The sequence below is a fragment of the Musa acuminata genome, chromosome BXJ2-4, assembly GCF_036884655.1.
Source record: "Musa acuminata AAA Group cultivar baxijiao chromosome BXJ2-4, Cavendish_Baxijiao_AAA, whole genome shotgun sequence".
In the NCBI taxonomy this organism is placed as follows: domain Eukaryota; kingdom Viridiplantae; phylum Streptophyta; class Magnoliopsida; order Zingiberales; family Musaceae; genus Musa; species Musa acuminata.
Genome location: NC_088341.1, coordinates 45,833,455 through 45,853,133, shown reverse-complemented (window position 1 = coordinate 45,853,133; position 19,679 = coordinate 45,833,455). Strand labels below are relative to the sequence as shown.

General features: G+C 40.5%; 4 protein-coding genes across 6 annotated transcripts; 2 read left to right on the top strand and 2 right to left on the bottom strand.

The window, feature by feature from the left end:
• Positions 1–225: 225 nt before the first annotated feature.
• Positions 226–1,255, bottom strand: LOC135611250 (uncharacterized). The gene is made up of 2 exons (XM_065106795.1): positions 862–1,255; positions 226–765 (listed from the first exon to the last, which is right to left on the bottom strand). Exons 1-2 carry the CDS (start codon positions 952–954, stop codon positions 298–300), a joined length of 561 nt encoding a protein of 186 aa, XP_064962867.1. The 5' UTR covers positions 955–1,255; the 3' UTR covers positions 226–297.
• A 143-nt stretch (positions 1,256–1,398) lies between these two features.
• LOC135611249 (SPX domain-containing protein 1-like) lies at positions 1,399–4,419 on the bottom strand. The gene is made up of 3 exons (XM_065106794.1): positions 3,868–4,419; positions 3,252–3,384; positions 1,399–2,024 (listed from the first exon to the last, which is right to left on the bottom strand). The coding sequence occupies exons 1-3, from the start codon at positions 4,159–4,161 to the stop codon at positions 1,588–1,590; spliced, it is 864 nt and encodes a 287-aa protein (XP_064962866.1). The 5' UTR covers positions 4,162–4,419; the 3' UTR covers positions 1,399–1,587.
• Positions 4,420–9,093: 4,674 nt separating this feature from the next.
• Positions 9,094–12,973, top strand: LOC135611247 (EIN3-binding F-box protein 1-like). The gene is made up of 2 exons (XM_065106792.1): positions 9,094–9,386; positions 9,956–12,973. Exons 1-2 carry the CDS (start codon positions 9,362–9,364, stop codon positions 11,887–11,889), a joined length of 1,959 nt encoding a protein of 652 aa, XP_064962864.1. The 5' UTR covers positions 9,094–9,361; the 3' UTR covers positions 11,890–12,973.
• Positions 12,974–13,193: 220 nt separating this feature from the next.
• On the top strand, positions 13,194–19,629 carry LOC135611248 (uncharacterized). Of its 3 annotated transcripts, none has more exons than XR_010486479.1 (6): positions 13,194–15,724; positions 15,851–15,952; positions 16,509–17,394; positions 17,531–17,703; positions 17,800–18,001; positions 19,377–19,629. XR_010486479.1 is itself a non-coding variant. In XM_065106793.1 (5 exons), exons 3-5 carry the CDS (start codon positions 16,786–16,788, stop codon positions 17,918–17,920), a joined length of 903 nt encoding a protein of 300 aa, XP_064962865.1. In that variant the 5' UTR covers positions 13,194–15,724; positions 15,851–15,952; positions 16,509–16,785; the 3' UTR covers positions 17,921–18,067. The 3 variants fall into 3 exon arrangements, 1 of the variants encoding a protein (XP_064962865.1); XR_010486480.1 differs by lacking the exon at positions 19,377–19,629 and adding an exon at positions 18,888–19,269; XM_065106793.1 differs by lacking the exon at positions 19,377–19,629 and having other exon boundaries at positions 17,800–18,067.
• Positions 19,630–19,679: the final 50 nt, after the last annotated feature.

The window sequence follows — 19,679 nt, the reverse complement described above, 5'->3', positions numbered from 1 at the left end:
TGATCGAATCATGTGAGGATGCCTTTTAACGTGTGGATTATACGAAAGATTCCCGTGGAAGAAGTTGAAAAGAGCGTGGAGATTAGTCCTCAAATCATCAAGTGCGATTGTTCGACCGACATGTGAGATCTCTTTTGTTTTACTCGACTTTTCCGAATCCCACGAGACACAGTTTGACCGAGCAGAAGATGGATGGCATGCATCAGAGCCTCGTTAAAGTTCTTCAGATCTAAAAATGCATTTAGAATAATAATAATATACATCGCTTACGATCTCGATTCGATTTTCCATACTGAATTAGAATTTACTCGAGTAAACTAATGGGTGATCCGCAGCGATCAGCTCTGCGACACCCGACCATGGTGGGCTCAAGTCACTCAAGAACAGCGCCGGCGGAACGGACGGCTGACACGATGAGGAGGTCTGATCCAAACACGTCTTCGTCTCCTTGCCGACGGCTTTCAGTGCTCGAGCTTTGACCCGCACCGGAAGCTGCCGCTTTCGTCCTTGGAAGCAAGCTGCCTTTGCAGGTCCCGATGATCCGCCGACGATGTCGGCCGCCGATGAATCACGCCCCGTCAGGCGCTGAACCAACGCCATGAACTCGCCGGACTTCGCGTGGATCACCGTGGGCGACACCAGGTGGATGACGACGGGCTTGCGAATCTTGCGGGACTCCTCACGGATCACCGGCGGCTGCAGCTCTGCGTTCCGACGAGATCTCATGCTGTCCATGGCTTGCATGTTCTCGATCATGTCCACAACCTATATATTTACCGCAACAGCAACGCATGAATCATATCGTATTCCTTCCTAGAAAGTCAACTTTATTAGGAACCGACATTATCTTCATGCCATTACCAAAAGAGTGAAGCTTTCGTGCTGGTTTGTAGCGGTTGTTCGTTGGTTGTGTCGCAACGGTTGGCTGTTCATCGTGGAAGTCAACGAACGCATGAGGGTGGACTAAGAACATGTGGTCGTCCGAACAGGTGGGAGTCAAGTTGAGCTACGCAGGTGAAGCAGCCATCAGGATTGAATAGAACAGATTTAATTTACTTATTTAGATCGAAAGTTAGCAGTTAATATAATTAATGCATTGGGAATAAGACGTCAGAGAATTCTTAACTGAGGCATCTTATCCCCCTCATAGAAGAACAGTCGGAAGGCTCAGTCAACTCCACGCAATTGCTCTGCTAAGACTGTCTCAGAATTCAAACATGGTCACATCACTGTCTGCTTCATTTCAAGGAGCTCTTCATCAATGGACAAACCCATAGGATACAAGTGCTTGTGGACCTTGTCAATGGATGAATCTTATGACATTATTATTTCATCCACCCTAATTGGAAGTAAGAGTTGTTGCGAAGTAGATGGAATTAGACTAGCTAGGCTCAACCATTGACAACCAATTTCTCCTATTCAACCTTGCAGACATTCAGATTTCAACATCATACATCTTTTGTAGGTCTGGATTCTGAAATCTGGTGAAGGTGAAAGATTACAAGATACAAGAAAAGAAAAGGAGAAGAGAAAGTTGTGAATGAACCGATGATAGTGTTGCATCTCCAAGAAGTTTTTATCTGGTCATTACTTGGCCTCTTGTTCGAGTATAGGAACATTGTTCCACTTATTTTTCCTTCCATTGCTCTGCAAGGGAGGCAATGAAAAGAAGCTCACGGTGGAACTTCCACTCCTGATCTCTTTCAGAGCCCGCAATGCCGCAATTGTGCTCTTCATGTACAAACTCTCCATGTATTCAATCTCCTCGAGCTCTGGAACTGTTTGGGGCAGCGACGAGCTGGGTTTTGATTGCTTATGCTCTCCATTCTCTCTATCGCAATCGTCCGTGGATGTCAGTGGTTCGTTCTTAGGGAAGAGGTGGTCCAGCATGGTTTCACACTCCTTCACAAGTTTGTTTAGCAGGTCAGTGGTAAAGAAGGGCTGCTGCAGCACCTTCTGGATGAAGGGTTGCCGAATAAGTGCTCCGGTTCTCTTGTCATACTTCTTCAGTATCTTTACCAGCCCTGTTCATCCACCACAAAGCACAATCAGCCTCTGTGAGAGCTGGAAGAAAAGCTGACATGAAAAGTTCTCTCTGAAAAACATAAGTATTAGGCTATTTATCAATAAAAATTTGACCTTGTAGAATTCCTGACCGTTTCGTATAATATATTATATTTTCCTCTGGAGCAGATAATTGGTGCTGGCCGATGTAATTCCTATTATATTCATTTTTAGGACAAGGCCCCAATTCTTCATTCATTAAGGTGCTGTGAATCTTCTGTTATATTAGAACCGTTGTTAATTGCCCCAATCTTCGGTTGTTAATTCTTCATTCATTAAGGCCCTAATGTTCCACTGGATAATTGCCTGCCCTGCAATATTCATCCATCATTATCTTGCATAGGCTGTCCTAAGACTGAATCCTGCTATGATTCTATAAACTTAGTTTACCGTATCATTGATGCTCTCCAAGACATCCATGGCACGTTACAATATAATAAAATACAGGGAATCCTAAATTCCTTTTGTATAACCACCAACCAGCCTCTAAACAAAACATAATAAGCAGCTACTGGTTCAACTTAAATTTGCTTTGTGGAGTTTGGCAATCCGTATATGATAGTTCTAGAGTTTAAAATTCAACAATATACAGAGGTTTCAGTTCTCTACTCGACTCACCAATCCGTTAAATCCAACATGAAGTTAGTCATATTTTTTAGCTCAAATGGTTCTTACCAGAAATGGATTTACGAGAGTAACCCGATTAAAAAATGAGTCAAGTATGGGGATGGGAAATTTAGCAATCAAGCATTACATGTCATTTTCCGGTGATTGTGTCAATCTGTGATGCTTAGATTCTGTAAATGAGACAAAAAGACTCATTAACACAAACATCGACCTTCCCCACACCCTCAGCTCAAGTGAAGAACAGTAACTTATACTGAGCATAAGCATGATGAGTGTAACTAAGTTTTTTTGTTTTCGCCTTGAAGAAGTCAGTGCCGAATGTGCGAGACATGAATATTCGAATTAGATGGAAGTCATCCTACTTCTCTCAATCTCTTCTGCCATTATGCTAGTTAGTATTGTTCCAAGACTTCATTAAATTCGACAATAGTGAATACATGATTATGCAGCACAACTCACTTGAAACTGAAAAGAGATTAAGATGTTTACTTTTTTAGTGCAGAAAAGAGGCTAAGAACTAGAGCAAATAAGTTGTCAAAGATGAGATTAAGATGATATACCAGTATAGTTGAGGGCACTGTAGTTCTCGAGGAGGACTATCTCTCCATGGAAGTCCACGATCTCCTTCCTTACTTTCATCAGCTGCTCATCAGAATCCTTTGAGACAGCCTCGGCAACTCGATCCTGCAGATCCTGCAAAGCGACATATTGATGGAGATAGGACTCAGTAACCCGCACCACAATTTCCAAAAGCTAAAGAACAAGCAGAATGGGAGCTCTAATCGGATACTTAACAAACTAGAGGACAGTAGATAAAGACCAATTTGTGTCCCTGTTTGGATCGAGAGGAAAGAAAATGAAGGAAAACTTGAATCTTTCAAGACTCCAAATCTCTGCAATCGATCTCAGGAGAATACACTCTCTTGAGATCTGTAATCAGAGGAGAAGTATCGAAACCTCGTTCTCCTACGGGCAATCGCGTACCAAGATGGCGTTTTAGAGTTAGGATTAGCCATATATCTAACCATCGTTTATAGCTTGCAATTTGAAATCAAGATCAAATTTTGGCACCCTAATTGCAACAGGGAAAGAAAAATGAGTCGCTTTTAATGATCTATAGGAACTAGAATGCCTGAAACGAAGAAAGAAGGAAAAGAAAAGGAATAAAGAGGAGACCTTTTGGCGAATGATGTACTCCTCCTCCTTCTCCACGAAGAAGGTGTTGAACTTGTCGAGCTCGGCCTCGAGGAGCCTCACAAAATCCTCCTCCTCCTCCTCCTCCCGGGTCACTAAGGAAGCGGCGCGGCCGGTAGCCGCGCCGTCCTCGGCCACCTTGGACCGCTTCGCAGGCTTATCTCCGGCGGCGATGAGCTTTAGGCGCCGCTTGAGGTCCTTGTAGGAGAGGAACTTGTCTCTCCACTCCGGCAGCGTCTCCTCTATCTGATTGCTGAGGCTCTTCCCGAACTTCATCTCCAAGATCCAAACTTTACGCTCAGATCCACGACCTCCCTATCTAGCTAAGCGATCAAGAGGCAATGCAGGGAGATCAAGTCGCGGGGACAGCAGCAGGAAGAGATGCGTCAAAGAAGGAAGAGAGAGAGAGGAGACGATATAGAGTGGGCCGACGGATTCGCAGAGTAGATAAGAAGGAAGAGCAAGCGAGGGAGAAGGGAATATACGAGGAGGAAGAGCATATCTTTGGGTTTTATTCCCCCCCCTCTCTCTCTCTCTCTGCGCTTTCGTCGGCCATTGATGTCGTTGTTATCGTTCCTTCATGCGACAGGTACAGGGGGAGAGTGAGGTTCACGTGTTTGTTCCCCGGCAGGGTTCACAAAAGCTACCAATAGTTGATCCGGAAACTCGACTCGTACTCTCATAAGGTAACATTTGTGGTTATGTTACTCGTTGATGATTCTAATTTCTAAACGACAACGGTAGCATATCTGGTCTGCTGTGTATTTACGTGAGTACCCTTTAGTGTGGGTGGGATCCACGGCTTTTATGAGGCCGAACAGTGTTCCCTGTCTTGAGGGAGACAGATGCAAGTGCATGGCGGTGAAGTAAATCTCATTATATATATATATATATATATATATATATATATAACTCGAATCTACAAACCAAGTGGAATATGCCACGTATATAACTCGAATCTACAAAGCAAAACAACATCATTTAAAGTGTGGTGATGGATGGCTTGGATGCTCCGCCTGTGACTAGTCTCTTGCCTTCTCTATTAAGGATCAATTAATTGAATTGGAATCAACAAAAGTAAGTAAAAGCAATGAAAAGGCTGAGGATAACATCACTCGAAACACGCAACCGAGTTTTGCGGATGAATGACACGAAGAGAGTATAATTAGGTGACAATAATGGCATTGTACATTGTTGAACTCGAGTTTCTATTAGTCATCATGTTTTTGGATGAATTCGGATAGAAAAATAATGCCTAAATTATAGGGTTAAATACAAAAGATAATTCGTTGGATTCGACCTTTTTATATCGGCATAGTCTTTTATCGTTAAAAAATAAGATCCAACTCCAATGGAATAACTTAAGAACTATATTATATTTTTTATTTTATTATAACAATATTACTATTTTTTTTCTAAGAGTATTTAAATCTTTTTTTTATCGTAAGAATGTATGAAAAAATATCAATGTCACATCTATTGTTTTTAGACGACAAAAGACACATTTATGTGCATTAAAGAAGGTGACGAATGGATGAGCATTCCATTGGCATATTCCATCCTTGGATACTTTATTCTCCTCACGTCATCGCATGTCATCTACTTATTATATCTCTAAAGGTATATTCTTATTGTCATGTTGGATTCTCTTCAAAATCTCTCTCTCTCTCTCTCACTCTCTCTCATGGAGTCAAAGGCCACCGTGGATTCATTCAATGGAGTACTGATGGCTATCTCGATCTCACAATACTTGTGATGTCATGATATTTTGCCACCATCCCTAGTCTTCCTAGTGATGGTCTTCGTGTATATCATATACTTTCTTTTCCAAATACACATTACATTCATATTCATAAGTTAAATTTTAACTTTGACTACTATAAAAGTTATATATATATATATATATAATGAGATCGGCCTACTCATCACCTCTTGCATTCACATAATACTTATAAGACTTAAAAATATACAAGCGATGAGCAATATATACACGTCATATGATGACTACTAATGAATTGACGAAACTGAGATATTTCTCTTAGAAAATTATTCATAACAAAGATAGTACATAAATTTAATCCAAATATATTCAATAAAAACTTTTAATTTAATAATTTAATTTTTATTAAGATTTATTACTGATGAATACTGTTTATCGAACATGTATGAGGTTCATCCACTTCTAAATATGTTACAAACTAAGGTGTTGATGGATTAGTTCTCAGGTCTTATAAAAATCATATTTGAGATTTATCCTCTAAGACCTATATGATACTTAAATTAGTATAATTTTAAAGATTGGATTAATATATTTAGTCAAAGAATGTGTACGATAAAAAATATATTTAAGGAGATTCTTTTGTAGTATGGTAGAGGATCATTAGATTGATGTGTAAATGTTGAGAACAATTATATATATCTTTCGATCATCAATAGGTTATGAAATTATCTATTGAACTTAGGGATACATAGTAATAGTGATACATGGCTAGTCCTATAGAGCCAAGTCGATGTCCTTGCTAATGCCTGGTTGTGGACCTCGTAGAGTCCATTGAATAAAATCAAAGTATTAACCAAATGAAGATAATATATTAAGTACCAAATGAGGAATAGATATCTCTCTTATTTATATTATTTGTTCATCCAATTTTGAGCCTTATTCATAGTATCATGTGGATCAAAAATTTTAAACTGGACCTTTAGTTGTATTGGGCTAAGATTTATGATTTATTGGGTTTGATCTCTCGATCATCTTCTTTTATTTTTCAAATAAGAAAAAATTCTGCAAAGAAAAATAATCAAAAAAAAAAATTTCGATTACTATAGTTTATTCGATTTCATAGTATAAGATTGGCTTAAACTTATCCTTCAATTATATTCAATAGGTGTTTGGTTGATAAATATTTTAAGGTTCATACAAACGACATAATTGAAGAAGTATGAAGATAATTTTATATACAAAAATAAAAATCCTAAAAACTAAAATTTTGTTATCTTATAAATACACCGTCGGTATTTAGGGTAATAATAAGATTCTCTTCTCTCTCTCTCTCATGGAGTCAAAGGCCACCATGCATCTTTGATTCATTCAATGGAGCATATATGGATGTCTCGATCTCACAATACTTGTGATGTCATAGTATTTTGCCACCATCTCTCGTCTTCCTAGTGAAGTTTTTCCTGTATATCATTATCATATACTTTCTTTTTCAATTTATACTATCACCCGTTTTTCCTGTATTTTACCCATTACATTCATATTATCACCGGTTAAATTTCAACTTTGACTATCATAAAAGTTAAAGTGATATATATATATATATTAAAGAACCATGAGTTAAGTTCATCAAATTTTTTTATTGAGATAGATAATATATAATCCTTGAAATGATACTATTTGTGATGATGTGTTCACACACATATATATATATATATATATATTCTCGTAAAAAGACCAACTTATTCATCACCTTTTATGTTATGATTGCATGTCATGACCAATGATGAATTAATTGATTGATCCGATTTATTATTTAAAAAAAATATTCAATAGCGCATAAATATAATCCAAATATATCCAATAAAAAAACTGTAATCCACATATGGTTGAATCAATGGATGCCCAACATACATAATTATTGTGGAGATTGTGCTGTTCATGAAGAGTTCAACACTGCATCGGTATCATGTTGAATCAGATTCGAAAGTTTTTGTTAAGCTACTTATCGAGAGATCTAAACCTTTACAGACTAAGGTGTAGAGGGATTAGGTTTGTTTTATAAGACCTATATGTTACTTAAAGTTAGTATATGTTTAGAGGATTTAATTAGTATATTTAGTCAAAGAGTGTTCGTTACGAAAAACAAAGTATCAAAAGTTTTCTTCGATTACTTTATTCGATTTCACAACATAAGATTGGCTTTATGTCCACTTGTCCTTCGATTGTAGTCAATATTATTTGATTTGATTGATGAATATTTTGAGATATATGCAAACACCATGAATATTTTTTATATAAAAATAAAAATATTATTATCTTATAAATACTTTTGAGTGATCATAAGATTATTATGTATTGTTCAAAAATTATTTGAGAGAATATACAACTTGTAATTTGAGAGAGAGAGAGAGAGAGAGAGTCAAATGGCACTGCCATTTTCGCCATGAAAGGAGGAGAAAGCAGCATGTGTTGAACTGCTGCATCTTCCCAAGGCCACCGTACACAGACAAAAGAGCGAAGAATGTAAAGATCATCCCAAGGCCAAATACAGACATGAATGCATGCATATGTGGAACTGCAGCTATCTTCTTCGTCTTCTTCTTCTTCTTCTTCTTCTTCTTCTTCCTCTTCGTCGTCCTCCATGTGCTTTGACCTCTGAAAATTGCAAGGTGGAGAGGGCGCCAGCAGCACTGCATCTTCTCCCTAACAAAGTGCATGCATCTGTCTCCTTCCTCCTCACATATTTTCTTTCCTGACATGATATTTGCTGCTCGGTAGAGTATAATTAAAAGGAAGAAAATTAAAAGAGAAGTAAATAAATCAGTGATTTAGCACTATAAACTAATGCCATGTTTCCATTTGGGTAGGGAGGATAAGGATGGAGTGCGAGAAGTGGACACACATCACATCACTTGTGATACACGCCAATGGTGCGAGGAAATGTCATCGCCCGCTCTCCAATTCATATGACGACACTATATTCCTAATGGATGATATCACTCGTCACTTAATTGATCTGTCTAACTCGTTTCGATTCCAATCTTTCATACGAAAACATATAATTCATAATTGAATTTTTAATTATTATTCATACTTCACCATCTTTTCGTAATTTACGTAAGGGGGTGTGTGTGTCATTTTCCATCTTCACAAGGACGGATGTATAAATAAAACTTTGGTAGAACAGCAAACCCATTTCTAATTTAATTTCCAAAGTTTACAAGGACGTATATGCAAAAATGCTGAATTCAGGACCTTTTTGAGATATAAAATTTCAAAAGGGTAAATATGCTATTTTAGTTTTATTTGGATGAACACAGTACTGCCACGTGGCCCAATCCGCCCCCATTACTTGTTCCATCGCGCGCGGGTTCAGATCGGAATGCGGTCGGATGCAGTGTATGGTCATGGCTGGCAGACCACGTGGTCGATGCATCCCCCCGGCCCGTTTCCCTTCCCGTTTCATCTCCCTTTCTTCCCCCCACCTTTTCCCCATCTCTGTCGCTTCCCCATTCTTTTATGTGCAGCCGACGCCCCGCTCCTCACCCAACCCGATTCCTCCCTCCTCTCCCTCGCTCCGATTTTTCCCCCCTATAGATCGACCGATCCGTGCGGGGTTCTTCCTCTGATGCGCTCGGCGGTCTCTCTGGATCCGGCTTCGCTGTCTTTCTCGTCGATTGGCTATATTTCGTTGCTGTTGGTTGTGGTGATCGGGTTCGGCTCCTCGGAGTTGCTCCTCCTCCTTTCTCAGCACGCATGGCGGCGCTCGTCAACCGCAGAGGTAATCCATCCTTTTGCTCCTTGTTTGGTCCGTGAATGGACGATGATGCTTGTCTTGAAATCGATGGATGGGTTTTGCTGCGTGATCTGTTGGATCCTTGGTTTTTCGGTGGGATTTTCTTCGTGTTGACGGATTCCGGCTCGCCCTCTTGGGTAGGAGGGTTCTTGTAAGTTTTTGTGGATTTCAGCTTTGTTTGAAAGTGGAAACGTTGATACACAGGGTCGGATGCCGTTGTTTTCTTTCCTTTGGTATATCATTATCCGATCCCTGCTTAGTTGTCTATTCGTTTTGCTTGCGTTTGGTTCCTTTGGGGAACTCGGTGGTTTTTACTGTGACTTGGAGAGCAGATATGTGTGTTACCGAACTTAGGGGGCCTTAACAGAAGATCTATGGATTCTTGGCTATAACTTTGGGGAAACTAATTTGTTATTGGATTATGCTTGCTTTTTGGATCTACCATGATCTTCTTTGATTTTAGGGGTTTCACGAGGATGTCGCTTGTGTCCTTGTTTTGATTTCCATCACACAACTTCTGAACTGATCACGTCCTTTGTTTCTCGGCTTTGCAGGTAGCGATGATATATGCCCTGGTGGCCCTCTCTTCTCGAACCTCGTGGATTCGAGCTTGCTTCTGTCTCTCACGCGTAACGTCGATGTCTATTGCCCTCCTCGTAAGAGGCCCAGGGTCACTGCTCCGCTCATCTTTCGAGCAGGAGAGAAAATCGCGGATGAGAAGCTGCAGCGTTCGATCGACACTCTTCCTGAAGAGTGCCTCTTTGAGATCCTCAGGCGGTTGCCAGGAGATAAAGAGAGGAGCAACTCCGCTTGCGTGTCTAAGCGCTGGCTTATGCTTCTGAGCAGCATCCGTTCTTCTGAGATAGCTCAGAAGAAGCCTAGTGTCGAATCTGTGAAGAAACCTGTGCCGGATCTGAATAAAGATTGTGCTCTGGATGAGCATGAAAGTGAGAACAATGGTTATCTCACCAGGCGCTTGGATGCAGAGGAAGCTACCGATATTAGACTTGCTTCTATTGCCCTTGGTACCTACAGCCGAGGTGGGCTGGGCAAGCTTTTCGTTCGAGGAAGTAATTCCACTCGGCTCACTGATGTGGGGCTCTCTGCAATTGCTCATGCTTGTCCTTCCCTTCATGTTCTATCCATGTGGAAGGTACCATTAATCACTGATGCTGGCCTGTCGGAGATTGCCGATGGATGCCCACTGTTGGAAAGGCTTGACCTTTGCCAGTGTCCGCTGATCTCTGACAAGGGCCTCATGGCTGTTGCTCAGAAGTGCCCCAACTTGATGTCTTTGACAATCGACTCATGCTCAAGCATCGGTAATGAAGGTCTTCAGGTTATTGGTCGTTGCTGTCCAAAATTAAAGTCTGTTTCCATCAAGGACTGCCTGCATGTTGGTGACAGAGGAATTGCAAGCTTGGTCTCTTCTGCATCTTCTTCCTTGGAAAGGCTAAAACTTCACACCTTGAACATCAGTGACATTTCTCTTGCTGTTATTGGTAATTATGGAAAGAATGTTATTGAGCTATCTCTCATTGGGTTGCAGAATGTTGGCGAAAAGGGATTTTGGGTTATGGGAAACACTCTTGGCTTGCAGAAGTTGAGGTCCATAACCATTACTTGTTGCGGCAAGCTGACTGATAGAGGCTTGGAAGCTATTGCAAAGGGTTCCCCTTTCCTGAAGCATCTCTCTGTTCACAAGTGTTACTACCTTTCTGATGATGGTTTGAAAGCTTTTGCTGAAACAGCGAGGGCACTTGAGAGTTTGCACCTTGAAGATTGTAACCGGATTACTCTTATGGGTGTCACTGCTCTTTTGGCATGCAATTCAGAGTTAAAGTCACTAGCTTTGGTGCGATGCCTCGGCCTCAAAGATTTAGCTTTTTCCCCAACCCGGCTACCATCATGCGTGTCACTTACGTCCCTGACCATCCGAGACTGTCCAGGTGTCACGGGTGCTAGCTTGCAAGTGGTGGGGAGGATCTGCTCCCAGTTACAGAAAATAGACTTGAGTGGACAAGCCGGAGTCACTGATGCTTCGCTCATCCAATTGATTGGGAGTTCTGAGGTGGGCTTTGTGGAGGTCAATTTATGTGGTTGTGTTGATCTGACAGATGACTTGGTTACCTTGCTGGTTAAGGCACATGGAAGTACACTGAAGATGCTTAATCTTAATGGTTGTAAGAAGATTACTGATAGAAGCCTCCTAGCAGTTGCAGACAGCTGCTCCATGCTTGATGACCTGGATTTGTCATGTTGCTCAGTAAGTGATTACGGTGTGGCAGTCCTGGCATCAGCGAGGCAGCTTAATCTCCATGTCCTTTCACTTTCAAGTTGCTCAAAGGTCACTCAGAAGATTGTGCCATTCTTGGGAAACCTGGGGAAGTCTATGGTGGGACTGAATCTTCAGAACTGCAGCTTGATCAGCACCCATGGGATTGTTTTGCTCGAGGAGAAGCTATGGTGGTGTGATATCATATCCTAGATGAACACCAGGGTAAAAGTTGGTACAGGGATATTTCTTGAGAGTCTATTTATCAAGCTTTCATGATCTCCGAAAGCAGAAACACGTCGTGAACAGAAGCAGTCTATTTCAGTTTGTTTTTGGCTCATATCCTCTGGTCATGGGCTTTCGACTTCCTTACTGATTTGCTCATCTTCAATGGACCTGTGGCTGATTTCATTTTTGCAGATGTTCTTCAAAAGAGAACTCTGTTTTTGGGTGTTTGGCAGTCATCGACTGGCTGGATTTCCTCTATTTTGGCTTAAAGTCTTGGAGGTCACAACCATATCTGGTATGGGGTAAGTTATTCACTCATGGGTGTAGTCATCGGTTGTGGTAGATGTTTTCCATATGATCCTGGTTAGGTTTTAATTACCAGGGAAGCCTCATGCAGTGCGTCTCTGGTGTTTTAGCCAAGTCATATTGGCAATATTTGTGGGCTGAACTTGAGTCCAGATGTTTCAGGCTGGTCACTTCTTTCCGTCGTTCCACTCTGGGTTTTATGCTTTCTGAGTCATTGGAGTCTGTTGTCTGCTTTATCGTCTTGTTCGGTTGCTTTTGCACAGTTATTATCGGATGCTTGCGACTAACAGGATTTGGCTATGGCTGCATATAGTTGGAGCATGCCGTGACAACCTTGATTGGTTGTTTTTTCACCAAATCCCCACTTTTGCAAGCTGATGGAGGAGGACTGAGATCTTTGCGACCTTTCTATAATGAATAAACTTGTTTTATGGATACGTGATCCTATTTGGTGTTCTTGGCATACTAGTTGATCTACGTTTGTGATTCTTGGTTCTTCTGTAACAAAAGACTGGTCATGAGGAGTATGATGCTCTGCCTCTGGTTGGCTCCATACATATGTGGTGATCAAAATCTGTAACATCTTTACCTACGGTGGATGCCATCTTTTTGGGTTTTTCAGTGGTGATGGAAGAGGAGGATCCACCAGTGTCTATTCCTGTATGAATGATGGCTCTGTTTTGTGTGGCCACTGATATCATGACGTCTCCGGTTGTATTCCTCAATGAACCAAAGGTAACAGTCGATGCCATTGTTCTTTTCATTTGATGCGTCTCTCTGTGGCGACTATACTTTGAAGTCTGAACTCAAGAATTCATTGCTTTTGTGATCTTTGGTTGACTTTGATTCGTCTACTGTTTCTGCATTGTGTTTTGTAATGGATTTTAGTTTGTTCATGTTCAGATTTCATTCATCTGCTTCAAAAAATTCTCATATATATATATATATATATATATATATATATATATATATATATATATATATATATATTCCAGGATCTATTTTTTAACTTGAATCTATCTCAAACTTGATCAAATATTTTAGGCTAAATACGTAGAATCGATACCTCACGAAATGAGATCCCTTATCATACATGTTAATTTCAAAGTAATGCAACCAAAATCTTAAATTGATTTGGGATATAATTTCATGTGATTTTCTTAGAAAATATTCACATTTTGGGTGTTTCCCAATCGGTACCCTCATTTTTTTCCCAAATACTATCTATAATTTAAAAATACCTAAAATACCTCAAAAATTTTCTCATCAAAATTTTCATCTTTTTTTACTAGTTTTTTTACTATTTTAATGTTTTCATTTGGAACGCTATAGTAGTTTTATTAAGATATTGAAAAACTCTAAGCTATATCTATTTGGTTATCATTACTCATAAGTCATTATAAGATTAGGAGTTTATTTTTATCATTTATAGTGATTTGTTGTGATGATCAAAATGTTATAACATGCTAAAAATACTATAATAGGCCAAAATACTATAACAAGCGAAAAAACATTTGAGAGGTAATTTGAAATTTCTTTTGAATTAAGGGTATTGTTTGAGAAAAATCAAAATAGGGCTATTGTTTGAGAAATATATAAAATGTGGGTGTATTTTAGGAAAATCACCTTATAATTTTCATGCGCAAATTCGTTATAAGAGAAAACCTATAAGGATTCAAATCGCCCGCCCGCTCTCCCTCCCTCATGGCTTCAGTTTCAATCTCCTCCCCGTATCTCCTATCCTTCTCCCCGCTCGTCAACAGGGCTTCCTCGGCAGATGCGGTGGCAGCCAGAGTCGGTCTCCAACACCTCCTCCTCCAGCGGCAACGGTCCCCATCTCCATCGCTGGTTAATACATCTTCCTCTTCTTGCCCTTTCTGTCTACCTTCTCTGATCTGCCCATTAGGTACTTCTCCGTCTTTTCTTTGGTAGTTTCCTTGGTCGAGGGTACCACCTGCTGTGCGATACTTTTGGAGGCAGCCTCTATTCTGTATTTGGCTTCCCACAATTCTCTATTACTTCACTTCTCGCTCCTGGTTTATAGAATGATGGAATCTCATTGGTGTATGTATATGAACTACAATCTTTGAAATTGATGAAAGTATAAGTATTCTATTAAGAACTATATTGGGAAAGTAAGTGTAGCATTTTCACTCAAATCTAGCATATGCTTCCTTCTTAGATCATAACTGTAACTTTCTTGTGTAGGGTTCAGCTGGAAGTCCCATATTGCTTGGTTTCCTTTTGTACCATCATAACATATGCATAAATCTCCTACAGTTTATTGTCATTAATTTGCCTTTTGTCCATAGCATCATAGTATCATGGGGTTATATAGTACATAATACATAATGTATTGTTTGTGTAACACTTTTGATTAGTTCTACATCAAAACAAAGTTAATAGGTTAGTTAACCCATCAAACCCGGATCGTGATATTTGATATCAGAGCCGACTACCAAGATAAAGTTAGAGGATTTGTCATGGCATTGAGCCACCATTGAGCTGTCTCACATGCGTCATGCTTGAGTGGGGGAGATTGAAATACCATTGATAGTTTCACATCGAAAGTAAGTAAGACTAAGATTGATTTATATGGGTCTGATGAGTATATTACTATTAATTTTAATTTAAATATTTTAAACAATGATTTGGACTAAATAAAATTGATAGATCAATTACAATAAAGACGTCGGTGTCCTTATTGATTCTTATTCTTTTCAAAATACACAGCCATATTAGCTAGACACTTAGTCATGTTTTGGGTTCTGAGTGGTTGCATATCAAACAGACTCAATGGAGCTTGAACATTACTTTTAAAAAGCAATAGCTTTTAATTGTATTGGGTTGCCCAGACTCAATTCCTAATTGCCTGTACTTTTCTTTCAATGAACATTACTGAAAAGGTTTGCCCAGGTGAGCACACTCTTACGGAAATAGTGTGAAAGTGAGAAGATATTCTTCTTTTCTGTTGTATGCAAGATTGACTTTCCATATTCTTATCCTTATGGTAGTATGTGCAAAGGATTTAAACATCGATCAATATGTTCTGGTCTGTCCAAATATATATCTTCTTTTTATATAACTGTATCAGCTGTACTTCAATGAACCATCCGTGAGGAGACTTGCTTCTGTAACACAGTATTATTTCTCTTTATATCAGATGCCTTTCCCTACAATTTTCTTGGTTGGATATGGGAAGCTGTCTGCGTTTTCAGTAGTTCCTATATAGTATTTTATATTATTTGCCTTTTGTCATCTAACATGCTGTCATGCCACTATATCTTTACATTATGAGGTCGAAGCTCCATGGAGATGGCCTGTTGATGGTGACAGGAAGGTGCTCTCATCTGCAAGCCAGTACTACAGTTTCCAGGGGACAAAACATACCTCTTAAAAGGCAGTAGAAGCGTAACTGTGAATTCTGAGCTACATTTGTTGATATTGTCTCCATACTAGTAAGAAATAGAGAGAAGACACCACGCTCTTGACACTGTGGCCTCTCGCCCATCAGGTAAAGCTCTGTAAACTCATTCTCTTTGTACTTGTATGATGATCAAACCATCTGATACATCTGTTCCTTTCTTTGTTCCTTTGGCACATTTGTCACTATTTTTGTTTATTAATTTTGTTGCTGCAGTATGCCTTTGTTTTGTGGAGAATTATCATTCACAAAGAAAGTTTCAGCCAATTCCTGAATGCATGCCGTTGATTCAATGGGCACTCCAATGTATCATCTCAGGTAAAACCACCCAACTCTCTGCATGCATAATACCTGTTTACGTTGTATTGCTTTAATAATAGTACGAATTTGATCCAGTGTTGATGTAGCAGAGAGTTCAAATAGATTGAATGCTGTAAAAAAAAGTGATTTAGTTACATTTATTGGTAAGCTTTTCATATTTTGGTGCTCTTATATATATCAACAAAATCTTTAGATTTCGATGATCAAATGCTGGTCCAACATGATGAATAGATCAATTGATGGATTTAATCCAGCTAAATTAAGGATAATTTATATTTCAATTATACGGTCACATGAAGATTTTGATTTTGATTTTTTGTTGCACAGAGGAGATTAATCAGTACTCTTGAGAGAGTTGAACGTTATTTGGTGATCTCTTTCACTATGTTATGAATTTTATTTGTACATAAAGTCATTAATTTTAGGATTAGACCAATTGATATGTAATGCGAGAATTGATCGGGTCAATAGGCGGTCCGATTCTTGCGTGTATTAATCGATTTCGGTCTTGTCCAGATATTTGTTCTTATTTGGACGTCTGCTGTGTTGCAAGTGCTAGCGTGTCGCGAGGAGACGGTGAAACCAAGTCACATTGGCCGACCTTTTTATCTGACGCCTCTCCTCTGCTCCATTATTCCCCCCCGACAACAGGTGTCTCTATTTGCGCCGCATGATCCAAGCAACTCAATCATGCAGTGTACGGAGGCATCCAAAAGATCAAAGTAAAGCAACAAAGATCTTGCGTTTTCTCGGATGATTGCCTTTAAATCAAACCGGAGGTTGATTCTCTTCTGCCGCTGCTACTTGATCTGTCCTTTGTCTCGCATGCGATGCTCCTCCTTCGCAGCGCTTCGTTGCCTCTGCCGAACTCGTCGTGGGTGGCGGCCGCAGCCCGTGAGTTACCTGTGGGGGTGGGGGAGCTGGTGGTTCCGCCGCTCCCGAGGGCCCGCTCGCTGGCCCACCTCATCACACCTTGCCTCTCCTCCTGCACCAGCGCCTCCTTCGGCGCCTCGCCCTCCGCTTCGTCTCCGTCCGCGAGGAGGCGGCTGGTGCTGCGAGCGATGTCCGGGGCAGACCATTCCCCCAGTTTCCGGGCGCCGCCCCTCGCCTCCCGCGGCTTGCCTTCCCCGCTGGATATAAAGGAGGTCATCGAGGCACCTCATTCGAGTTCCCCTGCTTCTTCTACCACCTCGGAGCTGGACGAAAGCGGCGTGGTTAGCGATGCTTGTACCGGTGGTGGTAGGACCTGCAGTGGTGGAAGAGGTAGACGAGGAAGTGGAGGAGGAGGTGGTGGTGCTGAAAATGATGGAAGCGGCGGACTCAACCCCTCGGATTCTAACCATGGGAACGATGCAACGGACGCGTACTACCTACAGATGATCGAAGCCGACCCCGGGAATTCTCTTATCCTCGGGAATTATACCAAGTTCTTGAAAGAGGTGCATCTCACCATGGCTTCTCTTCTCCTCTTCTCACTACTCGACCTTGTGCAGCTTAAAGACGAGTAGAGAAGGGTGTGGCTTGCATCTGAGATCTCTTACGGCGGTGATCTCCGCTATGGCTGAGCCATTGCAGGTTCGAGGAGACGTGGCCAAAGCGCAGGAGTACTGCGAGCGGGCGATCCTGGCGAACCCGAGCGACGCCGGCGTGCTCGCACTCTACGCCGATCTGGTGTGGGAGACTAGCCATGACGCTCCTCGAGCTGAGACCTACTTCCGCCGAGCCGTCCAAGCTGCTCCCGACGACTGGTAACTCCACTCCTGCTCTTATTCCTTTGCTAGTGAGAAAAGGTTTACCAGCCCAATCAAGGGACGCAGACAACTTAGTGTTCTCTGCCACTGCAGCTACATCTTGGCTTCTTATGCCAGAGTCCTGTGGGACGCCGAGGAGGAAATAGAGACGGAGGGAGTCACAGAGAACAGCAACCAGTCTCCTACACTGCCACCAATCGCAGCTGCTTCATAGAGACACCACAGTTTTCCCCTCTCTCCGTCATGTGGTCTGTCTCTCTCATGAAGCAACAGCTGACTGTAAATTTTGTGTGAGGTATCTTCTTAGTGCTCAGTGTCGTTACTACAAAGAAAATATATTCTAAATCTCCAGTTTGTCTTCTGCAATGTAGATTAGAATAATAGAAATTAATCACGATGTCTAGTAAGGCAGCACAGCAGATAGACACGTACGCGAGTTCCCAAATGTTTTGATTTTATATTTTATGAATCTAAATCGAATCTAGGGTCAATTTTAGAATCAAAAAAGAATATTCTGATTTTGATTATATATATCTTTAGAATCTTTTAGTATAAGACATACTTGGATCTGTGCCCAACCCATTTATTCCATTTTTAAATTGAGTTGACTTGATTGTCTTGGTCAAAATTAATTATAAAATCTCTCCCCGGTAGATTTTGTTCGGCACTTAATCGTGTCCCATCTTAATCTAACCTAACTTGACTCACACCCACCTGTTGATGGTGCGCTATTCGATCACCAACCCAACAATAGGATCCGAATCCAACCCGTTAATTCAAAATCAGGTAAGCCACTCAGTTTCAGATTCAGATTTAGGTGGATCTGACTTGACGACACTCGTTCTCTCCACATTGCTATTAGAGCTCGTCGTCTATCAGTCGTATGAGGGTCATCTTTGTCCACTCTATCTTATATAGTTATCATATTTTAGATAATTTTAATCATGTTCTAAGTATAGTTTCTATACCTAAATCATAAATGATATGAAATGGTGAGAAAATTATCATTATATTCTATAAATAGTGTCATGTTCATCAAACAAAGATGATGAATGGTGTTCTTAATTTTACCTCTTTGTTTAATATTATTTTAATTTTTTTATTGAAATTATTCTATTTTCAATTACACCATATTATTCTATTTTTATTATTTATTTGCTTCTCCATCTCCTAATACGAAGTGGTGCGAGAGAGGATGACAAACCAAAGTGGTGGCGGAGCACGAGGTGCTGTGAGGGGTGAGCCTCGCCGTCCGAGACCTTTGGAGCAACGACCCCTATGTCATCCTCGAGATGGGCGAACAAGTTTCTTGATTCCGATCACTCTTACTCTGAATGCACGATGAAGGTTAGGAAGGGATGTCATGAGACATCAATTATACCCATATCTATCTCGTGAAAGTGGGATAGTTATGAGACAATCGACGAACTCACCCAAAAAGAGAGATGGTAAAGATAAGGAGTGATGAAGAGAGAACGAGACATAAATTGACAAATAGAGGCATTCATGATCTTACAAAAAAAAGAGATATAACGAAAATCCTAAAAAGAGAATTTTTTTGAAGGGAATCATCACGTAGTAGAGTTTATGCCTTATTGATACATATACTACTACGTATATGTATATATATGTTTACAATATAATCTGTGTTTTAAAATGAGTTTATGCAGAAACTGAAGACGCCAGCAGTAAAGCGTAACACTAATCCTGAATGGAAAGAGGACTCTGCAATTCCAGCGAGACTGGTTAGTTTCTTCCATGTTTTCTGCTGCTACTCATCAGTCTGCATTAGGCAATACGGATCACTGTTCCTGCACCGAGCTCCACTGTTTTGCAAGTGTTGTTTGGAGAGAAGGTATCAGATGATAGCATTTTGTTGGAAACAAAGATTCAAGAATCCAAATGCTTCACTATATACATTCACTCCCGACGATCCCAAAATCATTGATACAATCCTTGTCGATTTCTAGTTG

Coding starts and splice junctions, on each gene's coding strand:
- LOC135611250 (XM_065106795.1), bottom strand. CDS start 954: ATGCGTTCGTTGACTTCCACGATGAACAGCCAACCGTTGCGACACAAC. Junction 766..861: donor ACGAAAGCTTCACTCTTTTG/GTAATGGCATGA, acceptor GTAAATATATAG/GTTGTGGACATGATCGAGAA.
- LOC135611249 (XM_065106794.1), bottom strand. CDS start 4,161: ATGAAGTTCGGGAAGAGCCTCAGCAATCAGATAGAGGAGACGCTGCCG. Junction 3,385..3,867: donor AGTACATCATTCGCCAAAAG/GTCTCCTCTTTA, acceptor GTCGCTTTGCAG/GATCTGCAGGATCGAGTTGC. Junction 2,025..3,251: donor CAGTGCCCTCAACTATACTG/GTATATCATCTT, acceptor GTGGATGAACAG/GGCTGGTAAAGATACTGAAG.
- LOC135611247 (XM_065106792.1), top strand. CDS start 9,362: ATGGCGGCGCTCGTCAACCGCAGAG. Junction 9,387..9,955: donor GGCGCTCGTCAACCGCAGAG/GTAATCCATCCT, acceptor TCGGCTTTGCAG/GTAGCGATGATATATGCCCT.
- LOC135611248 (XM_065106793.1), top strand. CDS start 16,786: ATGCTCCTCCTTCGCAGCGCTTCGTTGCCTCTGCCGAACTCGTCGTGG. Junction 17,395..17,530: donor ATACCAAGTTCTTGAAAGAG/GTGCATCTCACC, acceptor GAGCCATTGCAG/GTTCGAGGAGACGTGGCCAA. Junction 17,704..17,799: donor CAAGCTGCTCCCGACGACTG/GTAACTCCACTC, acceptor CTGCCACTGCAG/CTACATCTTGGCTTCTTATG.